The following is a 21,236-nucleotide window of genomic DNA, read 5'->3' on the forward strand; positions in this document are numbered from 1 at the left end:
CTGTTGGATCCATTGCTTTATATTCATCTTGGCTGATCCAACCGTTGTTCTTGGCATTTTCTAAAGCTTTAGAGATTTCTCTTTTTGCCAGTTTTACTTCCTGATCTGTAGCTTTTATGTAATATGGGAGGCTTGAACCATCAGACTGTTTTTGTTGGAGGTTTAGATGTTCAGTACAACTTGCTACGTAGTCATCATAATTAAGGATGACTATTCCTGAGCCTTTGTCAGCAGGTTTAATAATAATTTGTTGGTCGTGCTGGAGTTGTTGTAGGTTGAGTAAAGCAGTGTATTCTTGTTGTGTAATGTTTCTTCTTGCTGGGTTAAGGAGATCTGTGTTCCAGTTATGTCTGTTGCAGATGTTTGATTCAACTGTGTTAAGGAATCCTGTTAAGTATCTAGGCGTTGGTCCTGTGGGCATACTTGTTTTTTCTTCTTTGAATATTGGTGGTATAAAATTGTCTTGATTGTTGTCCCACATTTTTTCTTTCCATAAGCATCTTCTGTTGAACATTCTACAATCAGTTCTTATCTCAGACTTTGTTGGTGCAGGGCCTTTAATTGCAAAGTTTAGTCCACGGTTTAGAAGCTTAATTGTAGCTTCATTTAACTTAATTTTAGAGTAGTTAAATATCACATTTAATTCTTGTTTCTTCTGTCTGTCACGCAGTTTTTTCAGGTATTTTCTCTTTCTTATCCCAGGTCTGTTTCGTTTTTTTCTGATCCTAGCAGCTGGGGTGTTGGTTGGTTGGTCTGTAGTGTTGTTATTGTAAGAAGATTTTTGTTTTAGATGTTTGAATTTATTTTGTTTTTGTTTGAGGTATGTGTTAAGAATTTTGGTTTGATAGTTTGTCAGCAGAGAACGAAGTTTTAGTTGTTGTAAGTCAGGTACAAGGCTGGTTAGTTTTTCTTGTAAAGTGTTGGTTTCAACTCTAGCATTTTCTATTATATTTCTTTTGTATTATAATTGACCCCTCCTCAATAATTTTATTTTTAAATTATTATTTTATTTTATTCTAGTCCAAGATAATCAAACCAAAAAAACTATTTTACATTATACATTATCAAAATTTAGATTTATAACCATGTTATTTGAAAGTGTTGAAAAAATGATCAATTAACATGTTTTAAAATATTTGTTACAGTTTTTGGAAATCATTCCATGCTTATGTAATGGAAAAAAACACTGAAATATTGAATAGTCAGATTACATACCAATGCAGGGCACCACAACTTGAGTCCCAGCTTTTATCCAGCATACACTAATTTTTCATTATTACTAACTTGAGTTTTTCAATCAAAGGTCTAAGCTGTAACAAGAAAAAATTGATAACTGCAGTATTTAAAATCATTTAATTTAGATTTTGATAATTAGAGTTGAAATAAGTACTTTTGGATCATGGAAAGAAAACGGGTTTCACTATATTTTCCCAATAGCTTTTCTCCTATTTCTAGTCCCACCGGGTAAATTTCCTAACCCTGCAGGGCAATAATTAACATTTACCTGACCTAAAGTTAGCTGTTAAAATCTACTGTGGAAATACAATAAAACTTGCTTCTTCATTTTCTTTCCATGATCCATACTTTTTTAAATTGTTAAATTTTAGATTAAATTTTCATGCAAAATATTGTATTTCATAAATTGATTTAATATTTTAAAATGTATCATAGCTTTATTTTAAGTATACCAACAGTGGCTTTTCTTTCTGGAATTTTAAAAGTGTTTTTGGGATTTTTGAACTTGTTTTATTATTATTTAATGTTTAACAATGCCAACACTGACAAAAATATCCTCTAATGTTTATGCTATTTCTTCTGTTTAAAATTTTATTCTTTGCATATTTATGAAAAAATACACTAAGATATAGTGCCTAGTAGGTATGTATCACTGTTAAGTATTTCAATTTTTTCATGCACACCCCCTTTAACGGTTTCACCATTATATAAGCATGAAATGGATAAATTTGTTTCATTTTTGGAACAAAACTATAATATTTATTTTGATCATTCTTTTTCACACTATTTACTTCATGTTACTTCATTTAATATTTATTTCAGAACCTTTGTAATACACAGTTAAAGAAAGAAAAAAAAATCTTTAAAGTAAGTTACTTTCTATTTTTTTAACATATTTATAAAAATTGGGCTACTCTAAGATTCATAATCCATAAACCAAATCCAGCTTAAGTAACCTTAAGTGATGCCTTCAGCCAATTCTACCAAAAGTCTCAACTAGCCAAAACCACCCTTAGTTGCAACCAATTCGAGTGTAACTGTCTATAGTGCCCTAGCAAAATGGGGATAGATGTCTCTGCTTTTGGCCTACCTATTCTATTGACGTTTGGAAATACCCTATACCTCTTTTCTTTTCTAGGGGGGGTTCATTCCCCATTCCTTTTCTCTCTCCCTCTACCATGATACTATGACGTCAATAGAATGGGTAGGCCAAAATCTGTAAAAACTATCCCCATTCTCCATTTTTAAGACAAGACTTACACAGCTTCACTCGAACTTAGTCTTCCTCTGCTGATACACTTGCCTTTATCACAGCTACTTCAGTCACATCTAGAATTTGCAGCCTTCACGACAAAGCCCAGCTGCAAAGGATTTTTAGCAAGCCTAAGTTACTACTAACACAGCTTCACTAAGTCTATGTCTTACTCTGCTGTAATCATATTTGCCTTTCCACTGTCTGTCATGGATCTAAAATTTTAAGTGATGCTTTTATAAATAAATTTTTCTCATATTCATTTGAAACCGATTAATATCTGGTGGATTAGAACCGGTTTTCATCGATACAAAAATACAATGTCTAGCATTGTATCATATCCACTTTTCTACAAATATAAAAATGTACAATCATAAGATTAAAGCAAGTTTTTTTTAGCCCTTGCCTTCAGCTTCTCGGGGCTAAAAAAACTGGCTTTAAATTTGTAATTGTACATTTTTTATCCACGAATAACTATTCTCATTTGAAACTTTAGAACCCTTTAGATTTATTAGATCTTTATTTGGTTAAATCCAGCAGTGTCCAAATTTTTCCACCAATAATTCTAATCTACAAAGTGGCTAATTTTTTGTTCATTATTGAGTATGAATATATAATTTTGTCAATTTTCTTGTATTTTAAAATTCATGACTATCACACTTTTTATCCAGTTGATTAAAAAGTAACTTTTGCTCATAAATTGATTTATAAACCTATAAAATGAACTTACTTATAAGTGCTTACTTGTAAAATAAGTAAACTTTTACAATGAAAAATAAATATTTACTAATTTGTATTTGTATAATTTCAGATGTGTGGTTATTTAAAGCTCTATACCTCGATAATTTCTCTTCTATTGATAAACAGGTTAGTCTTATATCTACAGGAGGACTAGAAAATTAATCTTTGATAGATAGAAAAAACCTAGGTGTTTCCTAAGCTTACAGAACCCTTTAAAAAATGCCATAAACTTGCCATGATTGAAGACCACATTTATTATTGCTAATATCTTTTTTATTTCAGGGTGATGACACAAAATTCAGGTTTTAAAAATATTTATAATCTATATTGATTTTCTTACTAAGGGTTGTCAACAAATATCAGAATAGTTATCACATTATATTATACAATAGACAGCTATAGGGAGAATACAATTTTTAAAAACAAGATTAAATCCTTTTTTGCTTTTAATTTAAATGAATTTATTTTATCATTTGTGGATATTATTTTGTATGATAAAATACATGATTTTTCATCATGGATCAGAACAGGTTCTAATCCAGCCAAACTTAAATATATTTTCTGAGAAAACAACTAAAAGAACCTAATGTTAAATGTTGAGTAAATATTTTTAATATTTTAAAAACAGACACACAAGAGATATCTAATGAGAATGAAAATATAAGTTCTACTATTAGTTCAAACACAGATGACAACAAGGATGAATTTAAAGGAATGGATAATCTTATTTTGATAACTTAAATATCTTCTTACAATAGGTCTTAAACACATATTTTTTGTTTGTTAAAAATTTAAAAATATAGCTTAAATGAGTTATTTAAGCAAACAAAATTTAGCATAAATGGATATTTAAATCCCAAGATATTAAATGATCCAGCGATAGTATGGCGGAAAACCGGTTCTAATCCACCGTATATTAATCGGTTTCGAAGATATACTGGAAATGTAGATTATTTTCTCATCTCATACTTTTTTCCCATGCATCAGAAATATGAAATTATGTGTGTCATTTAAAAGAAAATTAAATGGTTCACACGTTAAAAAAATTCCCACGGGTCCAAAAAATGAATTTAAATGAAAGTCATATGTACCATTTAAATCAAAATAAATGGTTCCCACGTTTGAAAAATTTTCACACGCATAAAATTCTTGAAAAAACCTAATTAAATGGATATTTAAACAAACCCAATATCGCGTTTTTTGCAATGGAATGTAAATACATGTTTTAAAAGTGTATTTTTATAACACAAAAAAATTTAATTTCTTTATAAAATGGAAATTGCATTATTCTTAAAATTTTGAATGCAATGTAGAAGATATAAATGAAGAATTATCCAATGTATGTAAGTAGCTGAACGGAGTGGTGATGTGGCTGAAACAAGACAAACACCTAAAAACATTGATTATGATGCTTATAGTCGCAATGAAGTGACTGCTTCACTGTAAGTTTCACAAAATTAATAAAAAATTTACAAGAATAGATTATGACTTTTCCTACATTTTTAAATTATATTTAGTTTTTTTAAATGATAATTGAAGACACAAATTGTTTCTAATCCAACTAAACATTGAAAATTTATATCTTTATTTTATTTCTATCAAACAAAAATATGATATTTACTTTTTAGTTGTACATATTTATTTGTTCTTTTTTAAAGATATTTTTCTGATCATTTAAATCCTATCTATGAGTTATTATGCATTATTTATGGTGATTCAAAAAGGGCTATCTTTTCTAAATTATCAAACAATTACATGTTATAATGGCTCCTAAAAGAGAGCTTAAAAGTGCCCCAGGATTTCAAACTTGCTCTAGTGAATATGAAGATGCCACTCTTTGACTTTTATTTTGTTAATTATGAATATTCATATTCAGGGTTCAACTTTTTGCCACAATATTTATGATTGCTATGCTTTTGTTGGTGAGTTAGTTTTTAGTGCAAACCTGCTCTGTAAGTATGAATGTTTGTCTGTTCATCAGTCAGCTACATTAAAGAATTTTTGCTCTGCCTATAGGAACATATGTCTTAAGTGTTTAACCTTTTTTCCTGGAGTAGTATTTCTTTATAGGATCCTAGGACAAACGCAGGAGTGGACAATAAACCTAACATAACCTATTTTAGACCATTTTATATGTTTTTTTTTAAATGCTTAACCCCTGCAAGCGCCTTATTTGTATATTCATATCTTAATCTAACCAAATCCGTAAAGAAATACTTAATTAAATTGATATTTTAGTACTACTCCCTTTGTCCACTCCGATGTATGAGACTCCTGCGTTTGTCCTGTTACCCTTTATAGTACATATTAATTAGGAAGTAATAGGAGATTCAAATAAGGATCCTTTGATTGAAATAACTAAAACTAATTTTCTACCTTCATTTGTTAGCTATTCTTGTTTTGTTATGATTTTTATATGTTTCACTACTTTTGGATGTTAACACCATTTTTAACTTTAATTTAATCTCTAGGGTCTATTGCTGCAGGGTATTCCTATTGTTCCATTTCAGACATCATTGAAGTCTGATTTTCCAGGTAGTGATATTTTGATTTTTGTTGTTTAACCTGCAATCATGGCTTAACATATGTGCATCCTCATGTTGATAGGATTGAATAGGTTTCAATCAGGGTTCGGAAGCCGCAGCCGCAGCCTCAGCCTCAGCCACCATCAGCCGCGCGGCTTACGAGAAGCCTCAAAATCAGCCGCGCGGCTTCCTCAGCCACCCAATAAGCCTCAGCCTTAGTCGCAGCCGCGCGGCTTAAAGAAAACATAAGCCACTGTAAGCCTCAGCCGCATTCAGCCACTGTAAGCCTCAGCCACTGTAAGCCTCAGCCACAAAACTCCAATTCAGCCACATTAAGCCTCAGCCGCACTAAGCCTCATTCAGCCAACGCCCCTCTAAGCCTCAGCCGCAATCAGCCGCGCGGCTTATAGTTGGGGAAGCCTCAGCCACACTCAGCCGCGCGGCTGTTAATAATTTGAAGCCGCAGCCGCACTCAGCCGCGCGGCTTCAAGAAAGCCTCAGCCGCAGCTGCAAAGTTATGATTATGCCGCAGCCGCAACCGCGCGGCTTGATATTTGTAAGCCGCAGCCTCAGCCGCAGCTTAATTTTTTAAATTCAGCCGCAGCTTTGACACAGCCGCGCGGCTGAGATATTGTAAGCCCCAGCCGCAGCCGCAGGTGCTAAATTAGTACAAGCCTCAGCCGTCAATTCAGCCGCGGGGCTTAATTTTCATTTAATTTTGTCTGTCTGAAGCTTAAGATCTCAGCAACCACTGAACTGACAATGTTGTCCTTCTCAGGAATCCTTTTACTAAAGTAACAGGATGTCTGTGTGTCTGTGTATCTGTGTGTCTGTACCGAAGGATCTCTCTAACCGCTGAACCGATCGGGTTCTCCTTAACAGGGTAGCTTCTCATAGGTCCTGGGAAGGTTTATAACTATTTTTTTGGGGGTGGGACACCCTCAACCCCCCCAAAAAATTAAAAATCCCCCCCCCTTAAAAAAAGAAAAATTTTTAAAAATTTTTTTAAACTAAAATTAAAAATGAGGGGGGAGGCCCCCCCCCTAAAAAAAAAAAAAATCCCCCCCCCAAAAAAATATTTTTTTTTACTTTTCTTTAAAAATTTAAAATAAGAAATTGGGTTATTAAATTTGACTCTCTCTCTTCCTCAAGTGCCCCCTAGGGGCCTCTAGGGGCATAGCCGCTAGTTATATATATATTGACATTGGATGGTTTTGAGCTAATTTTGGGGTGGGGGTCAGACATTTCCATCGCCCAAAAATAATTTTTTTAAATGTTATACTTTTAAATTTTTTTATATTCTTTTATAAAAATTTTATCTTAAGTTTTTTTAAAAATTACAACATAGAAACTACCATCTCGAACAACTACAAAAAGTTTGAACCTGTAAAGTAAGAGCTCCAGTGGCGCAATCAGTTAGCGCACGGTTATTCTACACTGTTATGCCGGGGTTATAAGTTCGAATTTCACCAGGAGCAATACGTTATTGAACGTTGATACTTATGAATATTATTGAATACTATTTATAGGGTAACTGCCCTACTGACGTTTGCCTAATTTTATTGTTTTTAAAAGATACAAATTTTTCAGAATTTACTTAATATTCACTATGAATTTGTATTATCTTAAATTTTTTTTCTTGTACAAGTGGCCTATTTAGCTCAATGGTAGAGCACTCGTCTTGTAAACTAGGGACCATGAGTTCAAACCTCACAGGGGGCAATCGATTTTTGTGATACTCAAGTTATATAGTAGCTTCTCTATTATTTTTCCGTTTAGGTACGCAATACTTGTTCTATATAATTAAGCTTCTCCTACTTAGATATTTCTTCAATCTTAAATGTATTTAATACTTTGTGGTTGATGAGAGACACTGAAAAAGTTATGCAAAAAAAAAGATTTATACATATTTCATTTTTCATAGTATTTTTAAATTAATGAAAATAATTAAATTAAGATTTGGAGAGGGGGGAGGGTGTGTGTGTGTGTTTATTTTGAACACAAATTATCCTAATATGTTTTCTAACAAAAAAAATTTAAACAGCAATGTATTTTACTTTTTAAAGTTGGTTAAAAAAAGGTCTGTAAAATGCAATAAATTGTCCTGTATAATATGCAAAAAAATCTACATAATCTTTATGTACTCGATAGATTGAAATAGTTAAATGATTATCATATATCATCCGATTTTGTTTATTTTACAAAGATGCTTACTAAAATTGATTTTATTTTCGAAACTGCAATTATTATAAAAAAAATGTTTCTTTATCTTATCATTATGTTATACAATTTCTGAATTTATAAGCAATACATGAATCGATATATTATTACTTTGATGTTGTCCATATTTTCATGTACTCTGATAAAGAAATAATCTCAGCTGGCTAAAATAACAATAACCCCCATACACCCCCTTTAATCCATCTCTCCCCTCAATATGGGATATATAAATGAACTGGCCAATAAATGAGGTCCATAATTTTATTAACAAATTTTCTTTTTTTTAGTATATCCACATATTCTATTATATAAAGTGGTAATGTGAAGCTCCCCCCTATTTTCCCATAAAAAAATAATAAAAGTCACCCTTCATCCACCCAAATTTTTTTTTCTTCTGGGATTCGAACCCGGATGATAGATGGTTCAAAGCTGTTACCGTACCAAAAAGCTATCAGAGCTCCAATATTTCAAAATGAAAATTTGTCTTATTTTTAGATCATTAAGTATTATGATGTCTGTTTGTTTGTCTGTCTATATGTTTGTACTACAGGATCTCGCTAACTACTAAACCGATATGGTGCTCCTATTCAGGGTAGTTTCTTATAGGTACTGGGAAGGTTTACAACTATTTTTTTTTGGGGGGGGGGGGGTACCATCACACTACCAGAAAAAAATTGCCTTAGAAAAAAAATTAAACATCACCCCAAAATTAAAAATGGGATTTACTCGCCCCGGCCCTCCCCACCCAATAAAAATCACCCTACCCCCCAAAAAATTATTTTAATTCAGTTCTTCTTTTTCCAGTACCTATTGTTTAGTATTTTTTGTAATAACTTCATAATTACATTGTCATTAAGATTAAAGTTAGTCATAAAAATTATACCCATGAATAATTGTAATAAAAAGCACTTTTGTAAAAAAAACATTTTTCATAAGAGGTAAGTTTTTATGACAAATACATTTATTGCAAGTGTACATATGATAAGCATTTTAAAGACGATTATTTTTAAGACAAATTTAACCTGCGTACCATGGCTCAACATGTAGCGCATCTGCTTGTCATCATGGAGGTAATAGGTTCGAATCTTGGCCAGACACTGCGTGAAAACTGAAGACGTTAAATAGTTCCTACTTCAGCTATGCCAGGTATGCAACATGTAAAGTTAGAGTATGAGGATTTCATTGGCTCGTAAACAGGCGTAACTCATTAACATAGTACTTTCTGGCAGGTAGTTGGTTGCTGGATAGATGTCACTTAAATTGGAAAGAATTGGTTCCCCTTAATTATCCAAGGTTCAACAAGAAGCGCATCTGCTTGTCATCAGGGAGGTAATAGGTTCGAATCTCGGCCAGACACTGCGTTATAACTGAAGACATTAAATGGTTCCTACTGCTGCTATGGCAGGTGTGCAACATGTAAAGTTGGAGTAGGAGGATTTCCTTGGCTCATAAACAGGCGTAACTCATTACCATAAAACTTTCAGGCAGGTAGTTCAATAAAAAAAAGTTGGTTGCTGGATAGATGTCACTTAAACTAATACAGAAAAGGAAAGAATTGGTTCCCCAAGGTTCAACAAGTAGCGCATCTGCTTGTCATCAGGGATGTAATAGGTTCGAATCTCGCGCAGACACTGCGTTATAACTGAAGACATTAAATGGTTCCTAGGTGCTAGGTGTGCAACATGAACAGGCGCAAAGGAAAGATATAATTCCCCTTAGTTATCCAGGGTTGTTGGACCAATTGAGTTAATGTCATAGAAACCCTCGACCGTGGCTCAACATGTAGCGCATCGGCTCGTCGTCTGGGAGTTGATAGGCTTTGTACTGCATCATAACTAAAGATGTTGAAATAAATTCCTACTGCTAAAAAACTTGTATAAAACTTTGGGTACCAGTATAAAACTTTGGGTATCAGAATAAATTTTTGTCTATTAGTATAAAACTTTGGGTACCAGTATGAAACTTTGGGTACCAGTATAAAACTTTGGGTACCAGAATAAATTTTTGGCTATTAGTATAAAATTTTGGGTACCAGTATAAAACTTTGGGTACCAGTATAAAACTTTGGGTACCAATATAAAATTTGGGTACCAGTATAAAACTTTGGGTACTCGTATAAAACTTAAGGTACCAGTATAAAACTTTGGGTACCAATATTAAAACAAAATTTTAGGTATTAGTATAAAATTTTGGGTACCAGTATAAAACTTTGGGTACCAGTATAAAACTTTGGGTACCAGTATAAAACTTTGGGTACCAGTATAAAATTTGGGTACCAGTATAAAATTTGGGTAACTGTATAAAACTTTGGGTACCAGTATAAAACTTTGGGTAACTGTATAAAATTTGGGTACCTGTATAAAACTTTGGGTACCAGTAAAAAACTTTGGGTACCAGTATAAATTTTAGTACCAGTATAAAACTTTTGGTACCAGTTTAAAACTTTGGGTACCAGTATAAAACTTTAGGTACCAGTATATAACTTTGGGTTCTAGTATAAAACTTTGGGTACCAGTAAAAAACTTTGGGTACCAGTATAAATTTTTAGTACCAGTATAAAACTTTGGGTACCAGTTTAAAACTTTGGGTACCAGTATAAAACTTTGGGTACCAGTATAAAACTTTGGGTTCTAGTATAAAACTTTTGGTACAAGTATAAAACTTTGGGTACCAGAATAAAATTTGAGTACTAGTCTAAAACTTTGGGTACCTGTATGAAAACTTTGGGTACCAGTATAAAACTTTGAGTACTAGTATATAATTTTGGGTACTAGTATAAAACTTTGGGTACCAGTATAAAACTTTGGGTACCAGTATAAAACTTTGGGTACCAGTATAAAACTTTGGGTACCAGTATAAAACTTTAGGTACCAGAATAAAACTTTGGGTACCAGTATAAAATTTTGGGTACCAGTATAAAACTTTGGGTACCAGTATGAAACTTTGTGTACCAGTATAAAACTTTGGTTACCAGTAAAATTTGGGTACCAGTATAAAACTTTGGGTTCTAGTCTAAAACTTTGGGTACCATTATAAAACTTTGGGTACCAGACTAAAACTTTGGGTACCAGTATAAAACTTTGAGTACCAGTATAAAACTTTGGGTACTAGAATAAAACTTTGGGTACCAGAATAAAATTTGAGTACTAGTATATAATTTTGAGTACCAGTATAAAACTTTGGGTACTAGAATAAAACTTTGGGTACCAGAATAAACTTTGGGTACCAGTATAAAACTTTGGGTACCAGTATAAAATTTGGGTACTAATTCTGAATCAAACATTTGAAAAAATCCTGCTGTCCTCCCCCCTCTTCCCTCCACTCTTATTCTCACAACCCCTAACCACCCTCAACTCTCCAAAAAATGTCCTAGAATGCATTTAAAAAATCCAATTTAGCCGAAGCCTCAGCTGCAAAGCTTATTTTATAATCAGCCATAAGATCAGCCGCAAGGCTTAATATTGTATTCAGCCGCAGCCGCATTCAGCTGCGCGGCTGAATTTAATTCAGCCACAGCCTCAGCCGCACGGCTTTCAGTAAGCCGCAGCCTCAGAATCAGCCGCGAGGCTTAATTATGTTATCAGCCACTCTCAGCCTCAGCCTCACTCAGCCGCGCGGCTTAATTTTCCAATCAGCCACTGTAAGCCGCAGCCGCTATGAGCCGCGCGGCTTTCAGTAAGCCGCAGCCTCAGCCACAAATCCTTCAGCCACTGTAAGCCTCAGCCACCCTCAGCCACTGTAAGCCTCAGCCGCTCGAAGCCTCAGCCACAAAATTCCAATTCAGCCACTGTAAGCCTCAGCCACCCCAATTCTTATTAAGCCTCAGCCGCATTCAGCCGCAGCCACTCTCAGCCGCACTAAGCCTCAGCCACTCTCAGCCTCAGCCACTTCCATAACTTTAAGCAGCCGCAGCCGCAGCCGCAGCCGCAAATTAGGATTCAGCCGCAGCCGCAGCCGCGCGGCTGATAGCGCGGCTTCCGAACCCTGGTTTCAATCTTTGCCTAACACGTGTCACAACGTGTCATAACCATTTTAACTAAAGACTTAAAAATGGTCATGCAATCATGGAGTTGGTTGTCTGTTGGAAGTTACATAAACTAAAATCCTTGAGTGTTAGAGTACCACATCCATTATGACAGATGATGCTCAAGACAAGTCTCCTGCATTTAAAGGGTTGTTTTAATTTTACTTATCATAATATCCCAGTGGCCGTTAGAGTATTACATCTTTACAGAATAAAATGTATCCTAGGTTCCACAACATTAAAAAATCTCTACTGAACCTTAACCTGAAGATATTTTAAGCAGCACTAATAAAATTTTTATTGGCGCCAGAAAATAACAGAAGCATTTAATGAAAGAAAACTTTTGTTGACAATTATAAAGAATATGTTACAATACAATTGTTTTATCATGGCCTAGAACCAGTATTAATCTATTAAAAATAAATTTGATCTGGAATCATACTGGAAAGTAATAAATGTTTAAAAACATTATCTTCAGGTGGATCTGATATGTTACAAGCCCTGCCAGTTGCTGGAATTACAGTCACAGGTAGATATTTGCTAATGATAATCTTTTGAAAGCCAAATATGTTCCTTTTTCCAAGTTTATTATCCTTACAACAATAAACCTTTAATTATGCTAGGTGGAGCAACAGGAGGTATTGCACAGATTGTCATGTCTGCAATAGAGGGGCGTACCTGTCCACCTGGAATGTGTAAGGTCAGAGTTTTTAATCCGCAACCATGGCTTAACTTATAACGCATCCACTCATTGTTGTGGAGGAGATAGGTTCAAATCTTTGTTTAACAACGAGTCATAACTAAAGACGTTTAAAATGGATCCTTCTGCTACTATGGCAGGTGCGCAACATTAATAGTTAGAATAGGGTTCAGTTCTGGTATGCCCACTCCAAGCATACTAGAGCTGATTTCAAATTGGTTCTATTGCTTCTCTCTGAAACATGTAATAGCAACAGTAGATAAGTGAGAGTATGGGTAAACGATACATAAATACATCACCCTTTCCAGTTAGGAATTCAAGCATAAGGTTGTACAATCAAAGAATTGGTTGTCTATGTTTTTTTTTCTATACTTTTCTGTAATTATTACTCTATTTTTTAGCCTTATCGTAGTAACCACTGCTGTTGCTTGGAAGCTTCATATGGAATTGAAGGATTTTTCAGGAAAAATTTCATTTTCTTTAATTCCTACTTATTGAATTTTAAATGCAAAGCTTTTCTAAAGTTAGGGTTAGTCCGTTCATCCGTCCATCAAAAACGGTTAGGTCAGGGTTAGCTCTTTACGTCAATTGAGACATGTTAGAATTTTTCTATTGATTTCAAACTTTGCATGATGATTTCTATAACAGTTAGGTATGATTTAGAAATCAAAACAACTCTATAATCATTACCAGATTGTCATGTTGTTTTTAATTTTCTTGATAAATTTTTTCTGTGGTATAATTATCCTATACATCTTATTTTTAGAATACTTATTCATAAAAAACAAATTACAATATTATATTCGAAGCATATCTATAATCAAGTCTTAAAAATGTAAGTATGTCCTTTAAACAGTATCCTGTGTTTAACAGTTTTACAACATATTTACATGCAATTTTGACAAAACTTGTAAAGAAGGTGTCTTAACTTTTATTTTTATAGCTAGCCGGTGCTTTTAGTAAGTAGTAGATGTAAAATTTTCCAGAGAATTCAGATATGCAATCGTTTTTTTTGTAGACCTCTTATTTTTGAAGTAATTTAAGTTTTTTTTTTAAATTAAGTCGGTTTTAAGGTACTAAAACGCAACAAAATAAAAGAAAAAAAAATACCAGTATGAACAAAAGTAGTAAGATCTTTAATTTGACACCTTACTTTTTAAATTCTGTTGAGTAATTATTTTAAAAATCGATTTTTTAAATCTCGGTTTAATCAAAACTTTAAACATAAATATATTCTACCGCAGGCATAAAAATACGGGTTCATATATACTTTTAGAATCAGAAAAATATTACAAATCGATTCTAAGCAAAATTGAAATAAAAAGTTTACAAAATAGTAAATAAACTACAATAAAAGAAATTATATGAAACTATTATATTATATTATACAGGCAACCATCTTAAACCTTGTTTTGGGGGTAAAAATGGGAAGTGGGTAAAGAGCGGGTAAAAATAGTGTTGCCTGTACAAAATAATATGCTAGGCCATTTTTATTTTTTATTTTTTTTACTTTTTTTCAATTTTGCTTACAATGGATTTGTAATATTTTTCTGATTCTAAAAGTATACACGAACCCATATTTTTTATGCCTGTGGTAGAGTATATTTTTGTTTAAAGTTTTGATTAAACCAAGATTTAAAAAATCTATTTTTTTCAATAATTTCTCAACAGAATTTAAAAGTAAGGTGTCATATTAAAGATCTTACTATTTTTGTTCATACTGGCATTTTTATTTTTATTTTGGTGCGTTTTAGTACCTTAAAAACGACTTAATTTTGTTTTTAAAAAAACTTAAATTACTTAAAAAATAAGAGGTCTACCTAAAAACCGATTGCATATCTGAATTCTATAGAAATTTTTACATCTACTACTTACTAAAAGCACCGGCTAGCTATAAAAATAAAAGTTAATACACCTTTTTTGTATTATACTTGAAGGTTAATATTCGTTTGTTCTACCATTTCAGAGCTTTGATTTTATGGATGTTGTCATCCTTTTATTTTCAAAATGCCTAACATAATTATGGGAACCTAATCCTGTGTGGCTCCCAGTACTAAATAAAACTTAAAGCAAATACAAACAAAAAATACCTGATTTTTGGTTTATTTCTTTTTAACAGGAGGAGGGGGGGGGGGGGCGAGATTGTGCTCAAAAAGGCAATTTCAGGAAAAAAAGCCAAAACTGTTTGTGGTATTTGTTATCAAGTTATGAAAACATATTATGACCCCCCTATAATGCAAGATTTCAATAACATAGATTAAAGCTTCGATTTGAAAATAGAAATATGAAATTTATTTAGTTGCCCAAGAGACGGCTGTGAATCTGCTGGTAAAAGCATTCAGGAATAGAATAAAATCTCATGTTATTCATTTGAATTATATCTGAAGAAAATCTTATCAATGAAGTGCATCTGAAGGCCTACAGGCATCCAACTTTTTGATTGAAAAAGCATTCTTTGAAAGTCCTTGTATTGCAAGTAAGGAGGCAATGAGTAATACCGTCCCATGACTCAAAATTTTTATGTTGCATTACTGACAAAGCAACTTTAAGAAGAGGGTTTTTAATGTCTTTGATTATGATGCAGTGTTGGGCCTGTGGGTGGCCTAACCCTCTCCCCTTATAATCAATTTACAAAAAATAAGTGGGTTGGAGTTTCAGAGCTTGTTAGATATTGCTATGAAACGATTTTGTCAACAGAACACAATTTCTATTTAGAAATTTTAAATTTTGTTGTTAACTTCATAACAAAAAGTGTCAGTTTTTTTAATTGTAATATATCTCAGATAAATTTATTCTATAATTAACAGGATACATTTTCAAAGCTGTTTGGTTGGTTGGCTAAATAGCAAGTTTCACGAAAAACCCTGTTCTCCTCAAATGAGAATCTGAACATTATTAGTAATATCAAATTTATCTACTTATTTTATGTTTATCATAGTAGCTTTCTTTACCTCTAGAATATGTAATTATTAAAGGAACCCTGCAAGAAATACACTGCTTTAACTGCTGATGAAGTTTTTTATTTTCCACATTTAGAGTTTAGACCCAATACCCCAAATTTGAAGCTTTAATCTTCAATAACAAATAAAGTTATATTTAATATTGAAATTTCTATCACGATTGCTTTCAAAGAAACTTATACAATTTTCATCGACATAAAATTTCATTTTGGAATGCCTATAACTTTATTGTTATTGAAGCTGCAGGCTTCAAAATTGAGATAATGGGTCTATTTGTGGCTGTCTTTGATGTTTGAGCAGTAAAAGCGGTGCATTTTTTGCAAATTTCTTTCAACAAATAATCAATTTACAATAAAATTAATATTCTATTAATTGATATTAACGTTAATTTAAATCATCAAATAAAAAACTTAAACAAGGATGTAAACATCCATAAAGCAAAGCCCTAAAATCAGAAGGAAGGACAAACAAAAGGGACCAAGTAACAAGATATTTGTCTGTCTGTCGCAAAAGAACTTGCTAACCGCTGAGCTGATTTTATTCACCTTTACAGTGAAGATCTCGTAGATCCAGGAAGGTTTATAACTATTCTGCGAAAGGGCATCTACATTCTCCCTATCAAGTAATATCAAGGTTCATGTAAGGTTTTTCATTATTTTGGATAAGGTTTACTTATTCTCCACCATACCACTATAAATCTCACCTAAACCCCGAACCACTTCATTATGCAATCTATATTTTCCTGGATATTTTGTCTATGGTAGTCCATAAGTGTACAGCTTTACAGTACATTGTTTATATTTGTTAAAGCAACACGTATGATAAAAGAAAAAGATTTTTTTTAAAGTAAAATGCTTATATATCAATTGAAATCTATATTTTTTTATTTTTTACTGATCCACTTCATTATGCAAATCAAAATAAAATCAATGGGAAAACGTTTGTTTTGCACTTTTCTCCACTTTTCAAACTTGATTATGATAAAATAACAATTTTTTAATGGATTTATGCATTAATTATAATGAAAAACAGTTTAAGGTAGATTTTAATGATTTTTCTAACTAATAAATAATTTTAAAAAATAAATTCTATTCCTATCACTTTAGAGGACAGCTGCTGACCCCCAGTCTTATGGATGAAGCTAAATACATGTTAAAAATAAAAATAACCCTAAAAAATATACAAAAATGTTTTTTGATGTGTTAAAAAAAATCCATTTTAAAATCTTGATTTTGAGGACGATGGCCTTTATGATGCTCTTACTGGTGGGGATGGTGAGCTAAATGTTATCAAAGTGCATGCCCATAATGAATACTTATATATTGAACTATGGTCCAATTTTTGTAGTCAGAGCAGCCTCCAGCCAAGCAATATTAAAAAAGAAAAAAATTACAATTTTAATTACTAAAATTCATAAAGTAAATAATGTAGTTTTTTGATAATGGTTATATTTCATGTCATGAGGCTTCATTGGAGGCTGCTATGACTACAAAAAATGGTACATAGGTCAATAGACAAGTTGTTGTAATGGTCATGTACTTAGATAACATTTGGCTCACAATCACCACCAGTAAGAACATCTTTAAGGCCATCATCCTCAAAATAAAGATTTTAAAATGGATTTTTTTAACACATCAAAAAACATTTTTGTGTACATTTGAGGGTTATTTTTATCTTTAACATGTATTTAGCTTCATCCATAAGACTGGGGGTCAGCAGCTGTCCTCTAAAGTGATAGGGATTGAATTTCATTTTTAAAATTATTTATTAGTTAGAAAAATCATTAAAATCTACCTTAAACTGTTTTTCATTATAATTAATGCATAAATCCCTTAAAAAATTGTTATTTTATCATAATCAATTTTGAAAAGTGGAGAAAAGTGCAAAACAAACGTTTTCCCATTGATTTTATTTTGATTTGCATAATGAAGTGGATCAGTAGAAAATCAAAAATTATAGATTTCGATTGTTATATAAGCATTTTACTTTAAAAAGAATCTTTTTCTTTTATCATACGTTTTGCTTTAACAAATAGAAACAATGTACTGTAAAACTGTACACTTATGGACTACCATAGACAAAATATCCAGGAAAATATAGATTGCATAATGAAGTGGTTCGGGGTTTAGAAAAAATTGATCCCAGCCCCTCTCCCCCCCCCTTCCCCCACCAAAAAAAATTATTTACCCTTCCTTTTTGAAAACTGAAAGTGGAATTTTTATTTACCTAGTTAGTTGTTTGTAAATTTGTGTTCCTTTAAAGATCTGGTAAACGTCTGGACCATGTTACACAATTTTATATTAGTTTAGTAATAGTCTAGGAAAGGTTTTATTCTAGCAGGTGGGGAATGTACACTTCCCCCCTCAAAATAATGTCCTTCACAAATATAGGGTGTTGGTCTAGTAATCTAAGAGTTTCCGGTTCAAGCCCCGCCACGTTCAATTAACTCTGATGAATTGAGCCATAATGATGAGCCCTAAAAGGGCGAAACACTGTGTCTATGGATATTATACAAAGTAGTAAGTCTTTTTTGTCTGTAGCTTAAGAATCTGATAAGTACGAAATTGATTTTGTTCTCCATTATATTCTTATAGGTCCCTTGGTGGTTTTAGGCTATTTCGGATATTAATATTTATTTTTTAAATCAAAATTTAATGTGTTTGAGGGCGAACCACGACATTACCTCTAGGGTCGAAGGCTAGGGGCGAAGCCACAAATCCTATATAATAAAGATGTCAATCGATATTTATGAATTTTTGCTTGCTCATCCGTATACTTTTTTTTTGAATATTTAATGTTTTTAGCTGCTGTAATTAGCGACATGCGTGAGATAATTTCATTTGTACACAACTCTCAACTTGAAGCACAATTTTTTTGTTAATTTTTGTACAACCTTTGTGACGAATACATAGTTTAATCATTACTTGTGTATGTGTGTGTGTCTGTCTATCTGGGCGTATCTAAAGATCGCACAACCAATATGGTTCTCTTTTACAATGTAATGTAGCTTCTCATAAGGTCCTGGGAAGGTTTATAATTATTGTGAGGTAGGGTACCACCACCCTTCTAAGAGAAATCCCTTGAAACAACTTGTATGCGGATACTGTAGTTATATGCAAATCATAAATGATGTTATTGTTAGAAGATAAACACAATGAAAGAAAAAACAAGAAAATATTTTTGCATAGGAGTACTATTTGCATGCACTTTTTATTTCACATCTTCCAGGTAATTTAAATATTATGGGGAGGGGGGTGATTAGTTTTCATTGGCCAAAAAGTTAAAAGGTCAGAAGATTCTAACATGCCCCCACGGGCTTGTGGTGAAGCTATCATTTTATTATTGACTAGCGGCTAAGCCCTAGAAGCCTCTAGGTACACATAGATTTGCTTCTTTTCAAGCTATGTACTAAAAATATTTTTTTTCACCGCTAGATGGTGTTAGTTTTTAGTTAATTGCCAAATATATCTGCAAGGCGGCGTTTTCCTTTTTCTTTTTGAAATTTCTCTGGAAAGGATGGTGGTACCCTCCCCAAAATAGTTATAAACCCTCCCAGGACCTATGAGAGGCTATCCTGTAAATGATTATCATATCGGTTCAGCGGTTAGCGAGACCCTTCAGTTCAAACAGACATATATCTATAATAAGTACCGATTGGATTCTACTCTTCAGGGTATATACCTATTGGTCCTGTGGTGGTTTTACGCTATTTTCTTGGGGGTGGGACACCCCCAACCCCCCCTAAAAATGAAATGAAAGATTAGTTTTCTTGAGAACACATTAGACTATGAGCAGCACCAGTAGTACTTTATTTTTATTTTTTTTTTTTTTATCTCTTGGAGCAAAGTCCCTAGAGGCTAGGGGCGAAGCCGCTAGTATTATTAAAAGTATTTATTAAACTGTTTGTTTTGTATTTAGCATTCCCCGAGAAGAATTAACATTAAAGCAAGACATTACTAAACAAGGGCAATGTAATAAACTTACAAAAATTGGTTATGCAAAACTTCACAAGGTAAATAATTATTTAGGTATGTTAGAATTGTCCTATCGAATTAAAAACTTTGCATGATGTTTCGAGTACCAGTTAGGTAGGATACAGAAAGCTTAGAAAATCTATTATCTTTACCAGAATGTCCGTATGTCCATTATAAACATGTTGATTTTTATGTGATATTATCATCCGATTGGTCTGGTTTTTTGGAGTACTGATTACTACTACAAAAAGGTACAATATTATAAGCGAAGCATCTCTACAATCAAGTCCTAAAAATGTCAGAATGTCTTTAAATAGTATTCTGTATTAATAAGTTTTGCAACAAATTTACGTATAATTTTGTCAAAACTTATATATTTTGTATATTCAGTTCTGACACTCTGACACAAGAATTAATGTCATACCGTTTCAGAGCTTCGCTTTTATGGATGTTGTCATCCTTGTCATTTCTATATTTTTTTAGTGTGCAAGTACTACATTGCAGAATATTTTGATAAGATTTGCAATTTTCAACAAACTTAATGTTGTTCTACCCGAAATACTTGCAAATGGCGGATATTTTCATGTTGATAATCCAATCTTTAACAGGTAATTATTTGGTGGGTGGGGGGGGGGGTGAGTGAAGAAAATTAAAACAAGGATGACAACATCCATAAGTAGCGAAGCTCAAAATTTATGAATAGACATCTGGGGAAAATGATCTATAGAGTTATGTTATAAAAAAACTTCAATAATAAAAATCACGAAACCTTTTAAAATTCCACCCGTTTATCTTGAACAGGAGTTAAGAAAATCACAAAAACTTTAAAAACTAGGAATCGATCTAGCACCCCAACTAAGAAGGGTATCGTAATAAGACTTGATGGAAATATGTAGAGTTTAAACTTATTCAATACTTGAAATTTTCAGCTGTCTATATTGTATAGGTATCGAAAAAATCAAGAAAACCCAAAAATATAGGAATCGATCTAGCACCCCAACCAATAAAGGCATCTTAATAAAACTTAATGAAAATGTGGAGAATTTGAATTTAGTTAATCCCTGAATTCCAGCCATTTATCTTGAACAGGAGTTGAGAAAATTGCAAAAAAGTAAAAATCTAGGAATCGATCTAGCACCCCAATTAATAGACAGATGGACAAAACAATGTATAGATTAGATGCGCACATGTCATAGTAATCTTCACCAAAAATTTCAGCTGTCTATCTCTAATAGGATCCGAGAAAATCACGTTTCCCCCATAGCGTTACTGACTGACTGACTGACGGACAGACAAAGTGAATTATAGAGTAGCTTCGCTACTAACAAAGTGAATTATAGAGTAGCTTCGCTACTAACAAAGTGAATTATAGAGTAGCTTCGCTACTAAAAAGGACATATTACATATCTTTTCTAAATTGGAAAATTCAAAATAAGGACATATTACATATGGAAAATGTACAAGCCTGAATTATCTTTGATATGTTTGACAGTTTGATTACTCAACTATAAACAATTACATTCAATGTGTGTACATCTATAATACAAAGTAGAACGATGTCTATCTGTCTGTTTGTTTGTTTGTACAGAAGGATCTCACTAACC

At 32.7% G+C, this 21,236-nt stretch overlaps 1 protein-coding gene and 1 long non-coding RNA gene across 2 annotated transcripts; both read left to right on the forward strand.

Moving 5' to 3' along the window:
• Positions 1-968: 968 nt before the first annotated feature.
• On the forward strand, positions 969-3,936 carry LOC145319696 (uncharacterized). The gene is made up of 4 exons (XR_013880000.1): positions 969-2,103; positions 3,300-3,355; positions 3,512-3,531; positions 3,858-3,936. It is a non-coding gene; the product is annotated as an uncharacterized LOC145319696 (long non-coding RNA).
• A 644-nt stretch (positions 3,937-4,580) lies between these two features.
• On the forward strand, positions 4,581-14,102 carry LOC145320183 (uncharacterized). Its single transcript, XM_080162622.1, has 7 exons — positions 4,581-4,671; positions 5,106-5,151; positions 5,701-5,764; positions 12,477-12,527; positions 12,622-12,698; positions 13,100-13,227; positions 14,090-14,102. Exons 2-7 carry the CDS (start codon positions 5,131-5,133, stop codon positions 14,100-14,102), a joined length of 354 nt encoding a protein of 117 aa, XP_080018748.1. The 5' UTR covers positions 4,581-4,671; positions 5,106-5,130.
• Positions 14,103-21,236: the final 7,134 nt, after the last annotated feature.

The sequence above is a fragment of the Acartia tonsa genome, chromosome 5 (genome assembly GCF_053477335.1).
Source record: "Acartia tonsa isolate MP-2025a chromosome 5, ASM5347733v1, whole genome shotgun sequence".
In the NCBI taxonomy this organism is placed as follows: Eukaryota; Metazoa; Arthropoda; class Copepoda; order Calanoida; family Acartiidae; genus Acartia; species Acartia tonsa.

What these genes read in the sequence shown, in the direction of transcription:
- LOC145320183 (XM_080162622.1), top strand. Translation starts at nt 5,131, where the DNA reads ATGATTGCTATGCTTTTGTTG. An exon ending in TGCTGGAATTACAGTCACAG is followed by an intron (nt 12,528 to 12,621) that starts GTAGATATTTGC and finishes TAATTATGCTAG; the next exon opens with GTGGAGCAACAGGAGGTATT. An exon ending in GTCCACCTGGAATGTGTAAG is followed by an intron (nt 12,699 to 13,099) that starts GTCAGAGTTTTT and finishes TCTATTTTTTAG; the next exon opens with CCTTATCGTAGTAACCACTG.